Source organism: Larimichthys crocea, chromosome XXIV, assembly GCF_000972845.2.
Source record: "Larimichthys crocea isolate SSNF chromosome XXIV, L_crocea_2.0, whole genome shotgun sequence".
In the NCBI taxonomy this organism is placed as follows: domain Eukaryota; kingdom Metazoa; phylum Chordata; class Actinopteri; family Sciaenidae; genus Larimichthys; species Larimichthys crocea.
In genome coordinates, this window is record NC_040034.1 from 4,733,885 (window position 1) to 4,753,908 (window position 20,024).

Here is a 20,024-nt window from a genome sequence, read left to right on the forward strand (position 1 = left end):
CACGCAAATGCCACCTGGTTTCTAGCGTGTGTGCTTTCACATTGAATTTCAGTTCTGCCCTTTACTTACATTTATTCACAGTAATGAGACAGAGGCCAATAGATTGCGTCCTTTATCTTTTTACGTACGTGCCGGACTCCGCAGAGTTCTGTCGGGGTTTTCCCGCTCACGTAGCAGTTGCAGGTGTTTTTATTTTGAAGGCCTCGCTGCTCGTATTCACGTCCTGCTGTCTCGACAGTTCCTCCTCCTCCTCCTCCTCCTCCTCCCTTCTCCTCTGCATCGTTCACATCATTACAATGCTCATCTTCCTCTATTCCTTTTTTCCCCTTTACTTCAGATTCTCCTTATTTCTTTCTCTTCTCTCCCCCCTCCTCCTTCCCTCATAGTCACCTCCCTCCTCCTCCTCCTCCTCCTCTTGCTGGCCAAGGTCCATGTTATAAATCAGAGCAAAATGAGACTGTGCCTCCGTCTTGCAGTGGTAGAAAGTTACATTTAAAGTACATTTACTCAAGTACAGATTAAAATATATATTGAATATATGTATATATTGAATAGTGATGAAAGCTTCAGTCTTCAGTGTAAAGACATTATTAAAGCATTAAAAGCTCTGTTCTTCATAATGAGTCATAATTAAAGCTGCACTGATTCATATGTAAATGTGTAAAAAGTTTCTGTTGCTCAGTCAGTAAACTTCTCAGCGCTCGTAGTTTTTCATCTCACTAAGCTTGAGAACATTTTCCTAACACTCTGTGTACTGTGACTAGTTTTGAATGCAGCTCTCGCTCTGTCCCTTTAACACAGCGTACCTGCTTGGTATCATGTAGTGTTTGAACTAGTCCTTTGAAAAGCAGCTGAACAGTTTGATGAATTCTTTTCAGTAACTAAAGATGAAGCACGTCCACGTCATGCCGGCCGCTTGATTTGAGAATAGAAAATAGACAGGCTGTGTTTACCGGTCACTGACCTTCACACTCCTCTTCTTCTTTCTCCTCCTTAGCAACTGCTTCGAGAGATGCAGCAGATGGCCAGCCGGCCTTTCGCCACCATCAACGTCGCCTTGGAGACGGACGAGGAGCCACCGGACCTGATAGGAGGAAACGTCAAGGTGAGCGCAACCTTTTCTCGTGCAAGCCGCCGCCAAACCCCAGAGAGCTACCTGTAGTCAGGGCTGACAGGAAGAAGGATGATGCTCCATCCATCATCGGGGTCGTCGCTCATCCTCCCTCGAGTGGGGAGCTCAAGTCTTTGGGCCCGTCGACTGCGGTTTGTGATTACAGTCACGCCACATTCCTCACACCATCTGTTTGACGTCATTCTTGAGTCCTTAAGATGATTCCATTAGTTTTCAACAGTCTGAGGAGGCTAAATCGAGCTCACTCAGGAGGAAGAGTTTGAAGTGTAGTGCACGGCTAGTGGACCTAATCAGGGTCAGTGCAGTGTACGCTTGCTGGGACGATGATGATGAAAGTGGGCTGCAGATGAGTAACAGTACATTATGCCGGTTATAGCCAGTTACTGTGGATAGACTGTGAATTGTAATGAGAATGAATTGAGTTAACCCCGGAGTTAAACACATGCAGATGAGAGCAAGGTGCTGTAGATTAAGACTATACTTAGAAATGAGATAAGAGGTTCGTTCCAATGTTGAGATATTCTTCATTTGGGAAAAAAAACAATTAAAGCCTCCTCTCAGGAAATGTTTGCTGGCAAGAAAAAGAAGTCCATTAGAGGAGTCCATTAAACAGGCTGGTTCATCGAGCCATCTGTGTAACTGAGGAGTGTCTGTCCGTACGCATGGATCATATTTTCAGCATCTGGATCGAAATTCAAGACTAATCATGACACGGCAGCTCACGGGTCGGTCCGAGCTCTCGATGGCTGTTTCTGATTTCGAGCTACAGAAACTAAAAGTAAATCTAAAGTTTTCATTTATATGAATAATAATTATTAATCAACATTTGTGTAATGAATGCAAACTCAATCGACTTCATGACAGTTTGCATTCATTACTTTTGTTGTTTGGTTGGAGATGATACAGATGTTTTCCTCATTTAAACACAATTGATTTTCCATACTTGTAAATCACAAACACAAACACATTTCCTCACTAATAATGGTATCCGGCCACGCAGAGGTTCAGAGATAAGTTTCTCTGACGAGCAGACTTTTTGTCCGAGTCACTGTGGACAGTCAGGACAGAGAACTCTCCTCTCTCAGCCGAGATAATTAAACATATTCATGTAAGACGGACGAAGAGTCATGCAGCTTAAATATTACACATATTACAAATAATACACAGATGTTGAGCAGCAGCAGAGAACGTTTAAAAGTAGAAACTGTGCAGAGTTGTAGAAACCTGAAGCACGGAGCTGCAGGCTGCTCTACCTGTGACTGTGCACTTTGTGATGAATGACCTCTGAATGCAGATGTGCTGCAGAATTATAGGGCTGTTTGAGCGGGGTGACTCGGGGGGGCCCGCTGCTCTGACAGGGGCCATGCATCTCGAGGGGGCTCGGCTCCCCGGGCACAAGGTTACTCCCAGCGAAGGCTGCAGGGCCCCTGGGGAAGATCAGCAGCTAATCGAATCCCCATCCCACCTCCTCACTTCGCTTTGTGTCCTCCATTCTTCTCTTCTTCTCCAGTTCCTACCTTTTTCCTTTTGTCTTCACTTTTGTTCTCGTTCCTTCCTCTCTTCTTTTTCTCTTCAGTTCTTTCTTGTGTTTTTGCTCTTTTCCTTCAATTTATCATATTTTTTTTACCTCTTTTGTTTGAACTTTTCTATTCTTCTGTTTCCTCCTGTTTTTACCTCCAGTTTTCATTTTGTTTTTTTTCGTCCTGTTTGTCTCTTCTCGTCATCTCAGGATTTCTCTCTTCTGCTCTTCTCAGTTTTATCGTCCTTGTTTTTTCTTTGTCTCTCTTCCTCCTCCATCTTCTGCTCTCTCGTCCTCTTTTGTCTTCCTTTCTTTTCTCGTATCTTTTCTCCCCTCTCTCTCTCTCTCCTCTCCGTTCTTTACCGAGGTGTTTTCCTCTCATTTCCTGATCCTATCTGCTGTCTGCTCTTATCTGCATACACGTTTGTGTCCGTGTTGCCGTCTGTGCCGCTATGTCGAAAGAAAAATGCAGCTTTTTGTGGAAATCGGGCACCTCCCACCCCCCTCCTCAATCTCTGCTTTACCTTTTCTTCTACTCTTCTTTTCTTCCATTCTTCCTGGGCTGCTCTTCTCCTCTCCATCAGGGCAGGAGCAGCCCAGGAGCAGAGATCCAATTTAGATCTTCCTCCTCAACTTCCTCTGCCTTCACCGGCTCAAACAGTGAGCGCACACTATCCTATCTCCTCCCGGCTCAGATTGAGCGACTCGGAGCAGGTTCTTCCCCTTGTTTCCATGCTGTTTTATCAGGATGCTACAGTAGTGTATTAAGACCAGCGATCGGAGTGTATGGGGGGCCGGGCGCAGCACAGTAGGCTGAAGATCATTAAAGTTGTTTATAGCCTCGGTGGGAAGTCCAAACTTGCACTGCAGATGAGATATATTCACTCTGCTTCTGCCAAATGGAGCTCGCGGCCCGGCATCACGGGCAGATGATTACCTTTGTGACGCCTCCTGCTCTGCTTTTATTTATAGATACCACGGGACGGGAGAAAATCGGGACATGCCATGCAAGAAAAAAAAGAAAGAAACAGGGGCCGGCATAGAAACCGCTGTGACTTATCTGACGTGATTGTGGTGCACCTTTACCTTCACCCCTACTCATTGTGGTCTGCATTAAAGTAATAGGCTTCAGCTGATCTTTGTGATTTTGCATCTTTATCAGGCAAGAAAAAAAAAGGTTCAAGGTCAGAACAGCAGAGGAAGTCTCAATTATGATAGCATGAAAGATTTATTCTGAAAAAAAAAAACACAATGACTCATCATTTAGTTGAGATGCACATGCAGGAGGAGGCGACAGCTTTTCTATATAAGAAGTTCAGCAGGTGACACGATTATGAAGAGTTATTTCTATGTAGACGTAAAGTTCCTGGATGTTATTTATAGCTGCTGTCCTGTTTTCTATGTTTTGTATTTGTGTAGGTTCACGTGTTTGCGTTCATCGAGCCGTGTGTCTGAGAACTTAAACACTCGGATGTTGCCTCCAGTGACTCAAACTTGGTTTTCATGAATAATTTTCACTTGAACCGACGAGTGGAAATGAAGTGAGAGAAAGACGAGGCAGTGCTAAAGACCGAAGGTGTTTTTATTTGTTTGCAGCAATCAGACATTTCTGCTTCTCGCCTGTGTGAGCAGAAGTTGCACATAACTTTAACACGTCGTACTGAAGTGTCTTTGTCTACAAACAAATCATCTGCCTCCGTCCTCCCACTGAGAAGTGCTCGGTCTGAACACTGTTCACTTAGTTTTCATTAGTTTGTAGGACATTATGTAATTAAAGCTGCTGTACTGTACGTTCAGCTGCAGGTCAGGAAAGAGTTCCCGTCCACGGCAGATGTCCTCTGATGTTTCTGAGTTCACTGAAACTTCATCTTGGTTTTTCTGCAGTGTTTAGTTGAAATAGATTCCAGCATGCTGTTATCAGCACAAGCTGACAGAACAGTCTCTCTGTAAACAGAAGTGAACTGAATAAAACTCATCAAAGTTGGCTCTGTGGAAGTGGCTGTACCTGGTGAGTCATAGCAACAGGGTGTATGACTCGCTGTCGTCGCTGGCGGGGGGAAACTCATCCCCAGCTGCTGCTAAAGTAGAGATGAATGCAGCGGATGAAAGCCGAGCAGCATGCAGCTGCAGTGTGTGCCCACATCAGTGTGTGTGTGGGTGTGCGCGTGCATGCATGTGTGTGTGTGGGCTCAGCATTGATCCTACGTGCTGGGCTAATTACTGGAGGTAATTTAACAAAACCTTTCGCCGCTCTGCCTGGCCAGTCTAGATAACTCTCCAGAGTGCTACTGGTGGAGGAGGGGAGGTTGGGAAAGGAGGCCTTCAACACTATAAAACAAAGGCATCTGCTGGGGGATGTTATTAACACAGAGCCTCTGAAGGAGACCACAGGAAAAGAGACACTACCTTTGGGGAACAACTCAGGAAAAAAGAAAAATCACATGCACAAAGGGTTTAAAAGGAGGATAATTGAATTTTCGAAGGTGTTTTGTTTTGTTTTTCCTCTTTAATTTCCACTCAGGACAAAATAAAGTGGACGTGTGTGTTGAAGGAGATAAATGTTCTGTTTTATTTTTGTCAGAATTGGGCAGTGAAGAACCTGCTCTGCAACCTCAGCTTGAAACCGAGGTTGAACATCGGATACAGCGGCCGTACAGACGCACTCAGTTACAAAAGAAGGACTGTTGAAATCGAAATGATCCCACGTCGGTCTGACAGCATGTGTGTGAGATGATGCGAGCACGTCAAACAAGCGAGGACCTAAAATCAGCCCAAAGCTGTCCAATCAAAAGCTGCCAGTCTTTTATTGGTTTATTTCATGTTCATGCAGTACAGATGTGTTCGGGTCATCACGGCAGCCCTCATTTCTCCAATTGTAAACACGCTGGATGACAAATACTCTTTGCCTGAGGCGGAAACAGACCTGTGGACTGCAGCAAACTGAAGCCTGGTTGGATTCTGCTTCTGGCAAGGCCAAAAATAATTGTTTCATCTTTTCTTGCACCGAGGGATCGAGGAGCAGAATTAGCCGAGTGTGATATTGCACCACCTAATGTTGTCTTGGAATAGTTAGTCAGTACTTTTATTTCCGTTTCTCAGCAATCCATGTAAGCCGCATATAATGACGTTCTAGCACCATGATTTTGAAAATGGAAAGAAATGAGCCTGAGCTTGGTTGTCTTCTCTAGTTATTGAGTCATCACTCATTTATCACACATTGCTATATAAGTGGTATTAATGTTTTATTGCCCTGCGGGACAATATTGTCTTTCACTGCAATCAAGTGGAAAACCAGATTGCAGTTTGCTCTCTGTCTGTGTTTAATTAGTATATTTGTATCCGGTTGACTCCCACCTCTCTGGTGAGTTTTTTAAAGAAGTTCTTGGAGACTGCGATAGATGACGAGTTCCCTCCGGGTCCAAATTAATAGAAGCTGGATTTTTACTGTTGTTTTCCCTTTTCCAAAGTTGTCCAAATTAAAGACAGTCTAACAAAAAAACACACACACACACTTGCTAATTAGAGCATTCCTTCTCTCTGCTCTAACACACACACACACACACACACACACACACACACACACACACACACACACACACACACACACATGTCTAAGCATTAGAATATAAAACAAGAGCAGTTTGTGGTTCTGCTGAACTTTGCTCTAAAACACAACAGGTGCAGATAAACAAAAAGTTTCTTTTTATGAAACCAAATGTTTGATACATTCTTTACACTGCTGAGCTCTTCAGTGTGCTACCTGCCAGTGGACATCAGCATATTTTACGTAATATTAAAGGTTGGACGGCTGAACAAAGCCAACCAGGACTGACTCCATGAAGGCTGATTTCAGTGACTGTGTCAGAAAGCACTGGGCCACACCGAGTGCTCCGGCTGGTGGGTGGAGTGATGTACTGACGGAGTTTGGCTGTGTTTAGTCTGACTCATCTGTTTTCAAGCAGGAAAAACTTTTTTTATATATTCCAGCTCAACAGTTCACTGAATCTGTTTCAGTGAGAACTCGGCAATGCAGGAACAGAGTTTGATATTTGATCCGGACTGCGTAGTTTGGCGGTTTGATCTGTTTCAGGAGTCGGTGTTGCACCTTCCATGATGAGAGCAGCTCGTCCAGGTTCTTCACTCTGTGTCACACTGCCATCGACTTTGGGGTGAAAGCAGTTCCTGTAATTTGATGCAAAATCTGAGGTCCTGTTGTTTCCAGGGCAAAAAATTCATATTATTCTAAAACTATTGGAAGCAAACAATCACGTGGTGTCATTATATGGTAGAAATGTAAGAAAAGGGGATTTCTGAGTGCTCTCAGTGGATGAAGCTGACGTATTAAAGCTTCAGGTAATATATATTATCTGCTCCTGCTTCCTAAGTTACTTTATGCTGTTTACAGGCAGCTTGTCAGCTCAATTCATGTGAATTATTCAGGCCTGAGTGGACACACTCCGTTCTAAAAGCAGGTCATTGATGGTAGATCAGCACACACACGAGTCATTTGCTCAATAACATCATTAACTAACGAACTGTGATGAAGTATTAGCCACAGACGTTCACGTACCGGGTCCCACACCTTATCTTTCATCCTCTCTATACACATCCAAATCTTTCCAGTTGTGAAGCTTTGAAACCTTCGTTCATTTAACAGCAGAAGAATGTCACTTTTGATGCCTTCGTACAGTTGCACTGCAGATAAGATGATTTATAGCTCATCTCTCACACCGGCGGTGCTGTTGGTTCTCGTGTTTCTCATAATTAAAACCACATTATTCATAAAAACCCGTCTGACTGTTCTGGAGGTTGTTGCTGCTCGTCCCTCACGGCTCTTCCTGTGTTTTTCTTTGCTAAGGAGGATAAATAGATCCGTGTGGATGGCTGGTTGGAGGCTGCCAGTCTTCTCAGCGGTGGTCTCCTTTGCACTTCTGAAAGATTTCAAATAGTAAGCAAAATATGGAAGACAGAGGGAAAAGATGAAATAAGGAAAGAGTGAAAATCAAGGTTGTTAGGACAGAGCATGTCGTGCTGTACTGATTAAAAGGCCCTTTGAGACCAACTTGTCTTAATTCTGCCCTCGTTAAATAAATGTGACTTGACAAAAGAAAGAAAGATAATCAAGGGGAGGGAGCTGAAGATGGAGTGGAAATAAAACAAAGCAGTGACCCCTTTTTCCTCTCGTGGTTTGTTTATGTTAATCACATTAATTTCTCAAAGTCAAAGCTACATCAGTGATTTATTGTCGAGTTTCCAGCGTGTCAGAGTTGATTCTGACGACCAAACGTGTCTGAGTTTGTTATTTTCTGGGTTGTTGATGCTGCTGCTGGTTTCGAGTGCAGCGTTTCCAGCAGGCGAGTTCGTCCCACTACAAGCCCATTTGTCTGCATCTGAACTATTCCCCCCATCAGTTCTCAGGGGGCCTGTAGCGCTGCGTGTGCGTGTGAGAGTGCAGCAACAACACAGCTGAAAATTGCTGCCGGCTCAGAGGCATGCACGAAAAGCACACACTCCTAATGACCTTCTCTGTCCAAAGATGCATGAACACAGCAAGTTCTCGGCTGCATGGAACAACATTAATGCAATTACACATAGAGTGGGGTCCAAGAGTCCTGGAAATAATCGGATCATTTCTCTGCATCGTCGTGTTGTTGTTGTTCTAAGCAGAGCTACAAAGGCTTTCTCAGTCAAATCATGAAGGTTTCTAAGGGGGCAGGACGTGGAGCTCTGAACTACTTTGCAGAAAACGCACGGCCAGGCAGATCAGGAGTGCACAACATCAGAGGATCGATACATGAAGGTTTGTTCCCTGAGAGATTGGAAAGCAACTTCATCACAGACAGAGAATTTATTAAATAAAGACTCCAATCAGCCACGAGAAGGTGTTTCAGTGTTAGCAGGGAATCAAAGCCAAGCACTTGGAGCATTTCACAAAAGTTCTGTCCAAGTTTGAAGATTTGAGGTGAACAGTAGAGAGAACGATACCTCAGGGAATCAAACCCACAGTGAAACATGGTGCTCTGGGTGGGTGTTTTGCTGACGTAGGAGTTGGACACCTGCACTAAATTGACTCCACCCTGACCAAGGAGAAGTAGCACAGGGACATGCTACACCCTCTGGTCTGCATCTTTTATGAAGGAGTGCAGCAGGATAATGAGCCCAAACAAACAAACCTCGAAGCTTTGCAAGAACTATTGATCAACCCACTGTGATGCATGTTATCATCGAGCTGCACTGTGTACCTGCAGCAGCTCGCATTAAATTCAGATCTCTAATGCTGACTACAGACAAAAATCTAAACTCTTCTCGTCTGTTCCCCGTTGGTGGAACGTCCTACCAGTTCCTACAGATCAGGGGCGTCCCTCTCTACCTTCACAGACCTCCTGAAGACCTCCAGCTCTGCAGAGAGGACCTCCTCTACAACACTACCAACAGCTGGACATGACACATCTGTCCTCTACAGCTGGACATGACACATCTGTCCTCTACAGCTGGACAGATGACACATCTGTCCTCTACAGCTGGACATGACACATCTGTCCTCTACAGCTGGACATGACACATCTGTCCTCTACAACTGGACATCTGTCCTCTGCAGCTGGACATGACACATCTGTCCTCTACAGCTGGACATGACACATCTGTCCCCTCCACTAACACGTCCTCGCCACAGTGTGTGTTTGACTAAAAGAGTCAGCTCAATGACTAAATGTAAATGTACTTGAAAACTAAAGAAGACCAACTAATCCTGGCTGTCACGGACTTTCCACCAAGGTCACTTCAACCCGATACAACATTTATGGAGGCACTTGAAGACTGAGAGAGCCCGGCGTGTTCTGTAACATCACAGGAAGCTCTTTGGAACATTGTCAAGTTGTGCTCGGATCACACGGGTCACCGGGTTTTACACAAACCTGCAGAGTCCACGCAGCTCCAATGTAGATCATTAAACTGTCAGCTGTTTGAAGCAAAGACAAAATGGAAATATCTTAACTTGTGGCCTCAGCGGTGATTAACAGCCGTTAACAGTGATTGACAGACAGAGCTGTTTGCCATCACTTCACTAGTCTACTCATCCCCCGAGATTCCCTCATAAATTTTCTGTTTAATCACTTATCAGATGGAATGTAAAATTCTGCTCATGGCTCTCGTATGTAAAGCATTATGTCAGATAATCACGCTGTAAGCGCTCGGCGTTGACGAGAGTGGAGAATGTGCAGAAACGTTTTTTTAGTTTCTGTCCTTCCTGCATATGAAACACTTTGAACATGAGAAATCTCTCTGCAGGTTGTATGTGGAGCGTCCCTGCTGTGTCTTTCACGCTCCAGCTTTAAGTGTACATTCACTGCAAATCCCCACGATGCCGATGTTGTCTCGTTTTGGGAGGCTCCTCCGTGACCTGCAGTTACCCATAACGCCCTTCTCTGTGCACCCACAAAGGCTTCGTCTATCTTCTGAGAAGCAGAGTTCCAGCCTTTGAAAGCTGCACAGCTGTGATGTGGCGTCCGCCTCAGGACTGCAGGAAACTGTTTCAGGGTCGTGTTCGTGCGCGGCGGCAGCAACATGTAAAGTCACTGAGTGAAGTGCATGCTGAGGTTATCCACTCACCTGCAGAACAGAATGCTCTCCATGGTCAGACGTGAAAACACATTTGCTATACATGAGCAGACCACATCTGTACAGGCAGAAACAAACACAGAATCCCCCTCTGTTCCAACATCAGCTGCACTGAATCCACACACACACACTTACACACACACACACACAGGCATTCAGGTCTTTGTGCCACCTCCCCAGCTACCTGTGTGACAGCCTGTATATCCTGCTGGTATGAAAGGTAAGCCTCAGAGAGATGGAGCAGAGAATAATTGTGTAAAATGGGTCAGAGCCTGAATATCATTACTGCCCCACGTGTGCATGCGTACACTTACACTGTGTGTGTGTGTGTGTGTGAGTGTGAGTGTGTGAGAGAGAGAGAAAGACAAGCTGTGTGAATTTATGCGTGAAAAGGCGACAAGTGTGTGTGTGTGTGTGTATATAAACTTGCATATGTGTGTGTGTCACACTCCAGCGGCATTTCCACTCGGGGCATTGAGCTCAACTCCCCAGAGTATAAAGACCAGCGTGGGAAGGGACTGAACTTGTGTGTGTGTGTGTGTGTGTGTGTGTGTGTGTGTGTGTCTGTGTGTGAAACCATGCCATGGCCCAGTTTCCTGTCCGGCTCAGGAATTCAAAATCAGAGCGAGAGAGAGAGATAGGACGTTATCTGTATGCGGCGGCATCCTCCATATCCATATCCTCCGTCGTGGTAAACCCATGAATATTGTACGAGCGGCACCTGATCGGCCAGTGTTTACAGGCGGGAAAACTCATCCCCACATATGGATGAGTTGCTGATAAACAGGAGATATTGGTATTAGAGAGTCAGGTGTGTCAGGCAGCCTGCGGCGCCGGCAGCGCACCGCCGGTGCCGCCGACACAAATCTCTTCTCCCAGCGTCGCCTCTTGATATCCAGCCGCGGCCCGTGCTGCACACAGGCGGCATTGTCATGAAATTGTGCACAGTAGGGGATTTTGGGAGGGGCCGGGGATCCAATTTGTGTCTGCAGATCAGTATGTGCATCTCTACAGGGGATGGAAGAGGTTTTTTATTCTGCTTCCCTCGGTGCATGTTGCTGACACAAACAAGAAGCAGTAACAGCAAAGCCTGTGTTATCCGAGTCTTTGAAAAGGACGCGTGTTCACCAGGATTCTGGAGGCTTGTGATGTCTAATGTTTTTTTCCTTTCCTTTCCACAGTCTGTCCCGAAGCCCATCGCCCTCGAGCCCTGCTTTGGAAACAAAGCCGCCGTGCTCTCCATCTTTGTGCGGTTACCCAGGGGCACCGGCGGCATCCCACCTCCAGGACAGTCTGGTAAGACGCAGCCGAATCCATCACTCTTTGTATGATGGTTGTTCACTGCTTCTCACATCCTTCCCTCCACCCGCCGTCCTGCCTCTGTCTCACACAGGTTTTGTTCTAGTTAAAGGCAGATTTCCACCCCACACTCGCCTCTTCTACCTTCTTTCATTAGAATTGCACGCCGTGCCCACGGTAAGGTGGAGAAAACAAACCTCCTCACTGAAACAGCAAACAGCACTCATTGTCTGATGAGGACAGCATGCATGGAGTCTCAGTGCTTCTCCACCAGCTGAAGTGGTTTCAACTTAGCCGAACACACAATTTAGTTGTTGTGATTCACATCATCTGTCTGACAAACAGCCACAAACATAAATCAGTGATTTGATTGCGTCTCATAAATGCCACCCTTTAACCAGGTAAACAGTCATTTCTGTGCCGCAGCTGCAGTCCAACAATCAAATCAGTTTCCTGTCTGATAACACAAATACATATGAATCTGTGTTATTATCAGTAGCTGTATTTTGGCATTAACAATGAGCGAGATGACAGGAAGCTGAATAACTCTGCAGCACGTTGGAGAGGCTGCATCTCACATCCGTCCACTCCTGAGAGCCAATCAGACAAAATAATGCTGAACGCGGGGTCAAAGGTCAAAGCAGTAACAAAAAGAAATCCAACGATAATTCAGCTCAACGTATCCGTGTCCAAATCAAGTCTGAGGATGTTCATATTCTGTGCATTCCAAGAGGAAGTTGTTAAATCAGATTACTGTAAAGTAACTGACTGAGGGTGGGTCTGTGTGTAAGCACATAATGAAGCTGCTGTTTGCACTGAACTTAATGGGACCTCGGAGGCTGCATGGTCCGTACATTCATGAGTGCGGGCGGTCAGAGGGGGCCCAATCAGCTGTTTTTACCCCGAAGCCTCCTAACTGGTTAATCCAGCCGTGCACAAAGACGTCAAACCACAGACTTCTGAAATACATATTTTCTTCTTTTCATGTCGCAGTGAAATGGAGAGACGAGCCTCAGAGAAGAATCTAGGATTATGGGATATGTGGTCTTAGCGTTCAGAGGCTATGAATCACCTTGACCACGCTCTCGTTCCTTTACAGTGATTATTTCATGCTTGCATCATTAATGTGACAGGGATGTAGTGATCGTGGAGGATGCTGCAGTGCCGTTTCCTCTCGTCTCTGCTCCGTCGTCATCTTTTCCTGTTCGCCTCCTGTCATGTCTCTGCTGCAGCTCTGTTCTCTTTCATTCTCGTCTGTGAGGTCTGAGTTTAAAGAGCAGCCTTGTGTCTTTCATTGTATTTCCTCTCCGTGCTCTCTCCTCCTTCTTTCTCTTCCCTTTTTCTTCCTTTCTTGACCGTCTGATAACGCTGAGAATTGAACCCATTAGTGGCTTCGTCCTCTGCTCTGTCACACTCTCTTTTACATTCCCGCCTGTCCTTCATCTGTTTTCCTTATCTTTCTTTTTCAAGACAGTCTGATAGGACTCACGACTGAGCGCTTCACTTTCTTTTTATTTCCCTTTTTCTGTTTCTTCCACCGTCTCCTTCAAGGACTCGAACAAGAACTGGACTTGATTTCTCTTGGCTGTTTTTTTCTGTGTTTTAGAGCCTCTTTGCCTCCCACAGTTGCGGTCCCTGGACCATCAGTAAGCCCCGGGCCCTTATTAATTACCACACAGTCCTTTTGTCGTAACCAAACTGCCTCTGCTCTCCGTGGAGCTTTCCCTCGGGCGGCTTTTGTTGAGACCGCGTTAGCTGCGTTCCCGCGATCTCCTCGTGCCCGCGAGCGTCTCCCGTTACAAAGCTTTCAACTCGTCTCCCATCCGGCGTGCGTGCATGTGGAATCCTCGAGCCGACCTCCAGCGTCAGAGTCAGGACGTTACAGTGCATCTGTTTACAGTTCTCTAAAATGGCCGCCCTCTGCAAACAGCCATGAGGAGGTCGGCGCTGGAGATCATCTCTGATGGATCTGAAGCTCGTCTGCTCCCACTGCTGGATCAAGAACCGAGCTAATAGTTGCAGCCTGTTGACGGCGAGGACGATCAGACTGAGGACGTGATCCCAGCAGCTGCTGCTCCCCGCAGAATTTAGATCTCGCCGCTGGCTGTGTGCATTTGATCGGGGGGCTAAACGCATCCATCATTGGATGTTTATAGGAATTTCATGGCTCAGAGAGTAATCATAAATGTTAATGAAGTGTGCTATGAGCTAATGATTGCCTGCACTGCCAGTCTGTGATCTCATCCCTGTGTATGTCAAGCTCGTGTGTGTGTGTGTGTGCGCCGATTTTACACTGCACGTTAATTCTCAGTGCTCTTTGTGCATCGAGGGTGTTTATAGCGGAAACGTGACCGTGCTGATGGCCATTATTTACCCACAATGCCTTGCAAAAAAGGAATAGGAGGTGGTCGAAGAAAATCGAGAGAAAAATAGAAAAGAAATGTCACACATATTTTTACATAATCGCTCTAATATTTGTGTGTGTGTGTGTGTGTGTGTGTGTGTGTGTGCAGGTCTGGCAGTAGCCAGTGCGCTGGTGGACGTCTCTCAGCAGATGTGCGTGGGCTACAAGGAGAAGTCCGGAGGCCTGAGGAACCGCAAACAGCAGCCCACCGCACAGCCCTCCACCTGTATCTGACCACGCCCGCCCCACCGTCCTCTTCTACCACCCCGCCACCCGATGCTCTCCCATCAGCGCCCTCCCCGCCTCGGCCCCATCCTTCAGAGACTTCTGCCAGCTCCGCTCTGGCAGGGAGAGGTGCATGCTGGGACACAGAACTGTTATATTTTTGGTGCGGTGCCGAGTCGTCCGACTGGTCTGGAGGCACAGCGGGCTTCCCCTCCCTCTCCTCCTGCTGGAGCTCCGGGTTCCCCACGAACTGAACGACAGAAACTGGACACAAAGAGGGGGAGCGAGGGAGGGAGGGAGGGAGGGAGGGGGTGCTGACTTCACCCTTTCCTCTCGAAAAAAAGAAAAAAACATTTCACATTTGTCGACACCGCCTCGTTAGAGTCGAGGCGGCCACGGCTTGCTGCTAGAAGAGATCCTCGTCTCGTAGTTTCTGAAAAATCTTTGAGACTTTGCAACCCTCTATATTCTCCTTTTACTTAAGTTATTGTTGTTCTTTGTTCTGTATTGTTTTATTTTGAAGGCAGGAACAAACTGGACATGTTCAACTGCGCATGCACACACACACACACACACACACACACACAGGTCCAAAAACTTTCCAGGCTCTTGTACCTATTTGTAGCCCATTGTCGCCTGCTGTCATGTTCACAGCTCAGCACTGAGGGCCGGTGTCGCCGGAGTCCCGCGCAGTCCGGCCTCCGAGCGAGCTAACAGCATGTTGAGTCTCCCTTTAATGAGGATCCGCTGCAGGAGGCCGGCCGTGCAGCCAAAGCCCATCCACAGAGTCTGTGACATTTCTAATCGGCTCTGTGACTTCTGCCGCCATCTCCTCTGTCTGGAGCTTTGTCTCCACCCGTCTCTCTCCCTCTCTCTCTCTCTCTCTCTCAGTGGCCTTCCCAGCGAGGAAACAAGACCACAGCAACATCTCATTCTGGCGGGCTGCATTGTAAGCCAGCTCCAATTGAAACTTTTCCAGCTAATTCCTCAGCCAGTTGCAATGAAAGCCAGTGACTGTGCACACACACAGGTGCTCACACGGGGATCTCTCAGTCCGTGGTGTTTAACGATTGTCCCTTTGGCAGCGCTGCACCCTGAGCTCATGTCAAACAGGCCTTCCTATAGATCTCCTGACTCTGATTGACTGAAGTGATTAGGCTGATCTGCGTGAGCGGATCCGGGCGACGGTTCAGCATCCTCTGTGATCGTTGCCTAAGAAATCCATAGCGTCTAATTGCTGCTCCTGTACCCCCCAAAAAATGCAACACATCTCCCCCTCAGAGCCAGAAAGCGCGTTGCTCCGTTCGATGGCGACTGTTCCGTGTCCCTGAGCGATCTACGGCTGCTCAATTAGCTCCTGCAGCAGTGACGCCTGTGTTCATATTGATGCAATGCTAATGCTCCGACATTTAAACAGTACCGGGGACGACAGCTCTTAAGAAGAACACAAAGCACACACACACACACACACACACACAGACACTAGCAGTGTGAGCAGAATTTATTTCCTTATTTGCACCTTTTCCTAAATGGGACCTTTGAATTGACGGCGTCTCATGGAAGACCTCGGCTATTGATTCAGACGAGAAAGAAAAAGACATGTTTTGCTTTTTCGGAAAATTGTCTCTTGAAAGTCTCGTTGCCTCGGCTCTCGGGCTTACTCTGTTTTTGTGTCGGGTCGCTCTAAGCCAGTCCTTTTTTATTTTTCCTTTTCATATCCGCTCTTACCTGCTCTTTCCACAGGTCTTATCTGAAATCACTGGTCCATTTTTAAAGAAACGTTACTGCTTTTTGTCAACCAGGGGAAAATGAGGGAAAACACACAGAGTGAAAAACACAAGAAAAGAAACACAGGAAGAAAAACTCTGCTCGTTTCTTTGAAACATCATTCTGTGCTTTGTATGGGCGTCGAGGGGTCACGGCAACTTTATTCAGAGCTGAATATTAGAGCTGGCTTTAATTAATGCACATTGGTCATCTGTGTAAAATATAAGTACGGCTGCAGGTCTCTGACTGACGGCAGCACCGATATAGAAAATATATCTCCTGTCTCAGTGTTATTAACTTGCCACCCTCTGAGAAGAACACTAATAGAACGATTTAATAACTTGCATTTGGCCCTAAAGAATATGTTGTATTTAGTCGGGGGCCCTCACGTGTGTTCGGCATACTGGAACTGCTCAGCGCCTCGTTAAAGGGCACACTTTTAGCACTGGGAAAAGGTCAGAGCGGAAAGCATGAACGAAGTTGACATTCTGTAATTATAGAGAGCTGGATGTGCTCACAACTCCACTCTGTGACCCGGCGAGCTCTGCGATGTTAAGGAGTCAGCTCTGTTCAGACTCTAAGCACTTCACTTCTCCTCGGTTTTGCTCTTTTCTCTTTTCTTTTTCTCACTCCTGCAGGCAGTTTGGCCTGTGGCTGGCAGAATGAAGCACCTGGTTACAAATTGCCAAAAAAAAAAATCCTCCTTCTGAGTTCCCTAAAATGTTTTCTTAACGTTTTAGTCCATGTGAAAGCAGAGAGTGAGGACGGGCTGTCTCTGCCTCTTCTCCAGTGTTTCACTCTCTGTTCGTCAACACTACCAGCCTGTTTTGCAGGTAACCCCCATCATGCAGAGGTGCTGTTCAGTGCATGCACTGAGCTGTACGTGTACCTGCAGCATCAGCATCAGCAGCAGCTCTGAGCTCAGACAGCGTCTCATGAGATGTATAATTCCCTCTCCATTAAACAACACTACCTGTTCATGACGCTCACTGTTAGAAGATCACGTTATTGCGTTCTCTGGTAACAATATTCAGCGACAAAATGTAAAACCGCTGACTTCTTCAGTTGCAAATTTTAATTAGTTTCCCCACAAAGCAGAGATCTCATTTCTATGAATCTGTTCTTGGGCTGATTCAGATGTACTGTAGTAATATTTTTACACAGAATGAAGATTGTTTTCTTTTTGTAAATGAATGTAAAATGAAAATTCCCCCGTGCAGCCACGGTGGATCTGTAAACTGGAGCTCGCTGGGCGTGGCGGCGCTCTGTAAGTCCCAGCAGCCTGCTGTCATCAGTTCCTCTCTGGCCTGAGGTGACAGGGCGGTTCAGTGGTTAACACAGACAGCACAGTACCTGAGAGGTCACGGGTCACACCTTGTAAGAGCTGGTTTGGCCTTGCTGAAGATGTATCGAGAAAGACACTGGACTTGTAACGAAGGTGTGAGGCCTGTGACCTGCCTCGCAAAACATTTCTGCTTGATGGTTCACAGAAGCAGATCCTGGGTCTGCGTTTAGTTTCTTCCTGATCTATTTTACGTTTCTTTGACAAACGACTATTTATTTGATTTGGCCCGTCTGACCCATTTCAAACTGCAATACCAGCAGACCGATGGAAAGGCGAAGTCTATCATCTGTAAACGCTGTTTGACCCAGATCTGTTGTCAGCAGCCTCACACTGGGTTCCTACGCATGTCTGCCGAGTCTCAGAGCATCAAATGTGATTAGGAATATTATGAAAAAAACATCTGCATTTTATTTGAGCGGTTTCTCCACCTGGTCCACCCACGCACACGGTTATTTATTTTTGGCTGATCTGACATCTTTTCAGGTGCGTTCTTTTTTAATTTGGTTCCACCTGTTCTGCAGAATCACGTCTATGATGGGTCCAGCTGGACCAACATGTTTCCAGATTCATTTGGTCTAATTATCCACTGAATGGTTGAAATGTTATTGGTTGCTGTTGTTTTTTTTCAGTAATTATGTGAGATTAGGTCAATTAATTGAATGTGAAATGAGGTCATTCGCACACATTTGGTTGGTCGGTGTTAGGGATGGGAATTGATCAGATTTTTACGATTACGATTCCATTATTGATTCTGCTTAACGATTCAATTCTTTATCGATTCTCTTATTGATTCTCATTTGGGGGGAAAAAAGGAGAACAAACAGTTTGATCAGCATCATCTAGAGGAGGTAGTAAACTGGAGCGAGTACTAGTACAGCTGCAGCCGCTGAGCCAGCCAGACTCTCGTCATGGTCATCTTCTAAATGTAATGCAGAAGGCATTCGTTTAATGTGAACTGTTACAGCATGTTTCACAAAGCAGCACATGGCGCTAACATGGTAGGCAGTGTGTTATTTACCTTCTGTAGTAACCACAGAGGTGCTCACAGCCTGGCTGCTGCCGCTGCTGCTAGGTTGAGATTCATCTCCAGTCCGAAGCGTGTCAAAAACACGACATTCATTTCTAAATATTACATGTTGTGTGTGCAAATGTTTCATTGTTTACTACTGATTGCACTGCACGTGCCAAACTTGCGTAAGTTACGTGGTGTAATTAGTCATGCTTGCTGGAATCGAGCGTGCGTAACTTCTTGCGGAAGTTATGTGACGTACGTGCTTTCTGGAATCGATAAGAGAATCATCAGATTAACTGCCAAACGATTCCATGGAACTGAAACACTCGAAACCGGTTCTCAACAAGAACCGGTTCTCAATTCCCATCCCTAGTCGGTGTCCAGCACATGCTGGTTTAGTGTCGTCAGCACATCCTGTGAAGACCTAATTTTGAAGATCAAATTTTTTTTATATTAAAATAGATTTTAAATCCGGCATTGTTTAAATCAGTGTTTACCTGCTAGCGGTAAGATACACAATCACCACCTGTAAATCAGAGGAATGGTGTGAAATCAGTGGCAGGATGTTTCCCCTCACCACGGTGCACACTACTGGTCAAAAACTCCTGCTGCTGCTTCGCGGTAAATGTTTTCCACCAGCTAACCAGTGGGGTGCTTTTATTGTGAAGCAATAGGAACAAAATAAGGAACATAAATTGTTCTGCAGTTTGAACTAGTACTAACACATGATGGGTGGCTTTTATGCTGTTATGTGTTGTGGAAACACTTCCACTGTGCCAGTATGTCTTTGAACGGTCAGCTTAGTGCAGGTATCTGCAGCCCTGTCAAAAAACAGCTAATTCGAAAAGTTCCGACTTTAAATGAAAAAATGTTTTCTAGTTTCAATAGAGCGGCATGTTCCAGCCTTCTGAACTGAGACCCCACAGAAGTGACAAATAGAAACTTAAGAGCACAACACAAACCTGCACTCTGTCCGGACAAGGCTGGGCTCACTAACGGTAACTCGTTTGATTCGTCCCCGTTAGATACTCTACATTGTTGGATTACAGAATTCCTGTGTCCTAAAGTTCAGATATTCCACACTACTACCACTCGCCACTATTTGGAGCCGCCCAAGTGTGAAGGGTCCCCCGAGCTGGTCAAAATATCCGAGATGGAGCGCGGAAGATGGCGTAGAGAAATGTGTAGGAACCCTGTACGCTCATTCAGATGAGTTTGGATCCACTCCTTCTATCTCACCTGCTTTCTAAGCCTCAAACTTACCGACCGGGTAACACTTTAACTTTACAGTGGCCTTATTTCAGCTTATTAATCTCTGTATTAACTGATGAAAATGTACAGCAAATACATATTTATAAAGTGTGATTAGTTACTGGAAATCTCCCTAATATTCACATTACAAGTAGACACAAACACTGGCAGCATTAATATGTATCTAAAATGCTTTGATACGCAGGTTAAAGCATCAGAATAAGGTCATTGTAAAATGTGGCATTACCCTCTCTCTCTTTCTTTGTCTCTCTTTGTATAGCGGCATTATATATACTGAGGAAGTAGTTTGTTAATATGTATAATTTAGCAGTTCCTGTTTTTTCTTTGTAAATAATGAGAAAGTATTGTGAATGACATTTGTTGAATGGTTTTAAAAATCATTTATGGCAAACCTCTCCAGGCTTTTATAAATGTGACTGCAGTACATAGCAT

The 20,024-nt window shown here is 45.7% G+C and overlaps 1 protein-coding gene across 2 annotated transcripts in view; it reads left to right on the forward strand.

The window, feature by feature from the left end:
* atrn (attractin) overlaps positions 1 to 17,890 on the forward strand; it is a 104,093-nt gene extending 86,203 nt beyond the window's left edge. The window contains exons 27-29 of one of the 2 annotated variants that reach the window (XM_027274791.1): positions 998 to 1,105; positions 11,450 to 11,564; positions 14,081 to 17,890. In XM_027274791.1, coding sequence (XP_027130592.1) covers positions 998 to 1,105; positions 11,450 to 11,564; positions 14,081 to 14,205 — 348 coding nt within the window. In that variant the 3' untranslated portion in view covers positions 14,206 to 17,890. Of the gene's footprint in view, positions 1 to 997; positions 1,106 to 3,623; positions 3,789 to 11,449; positions 11,565 to 14,080 lie in introns of those variants that run through there. The other variant, XM_027274792.1, reaches the window with a different exon arrangement.
* The last annotated feature ends 2,134 nt before the right edge of the window (positions 17,891 to 20,024 follow it).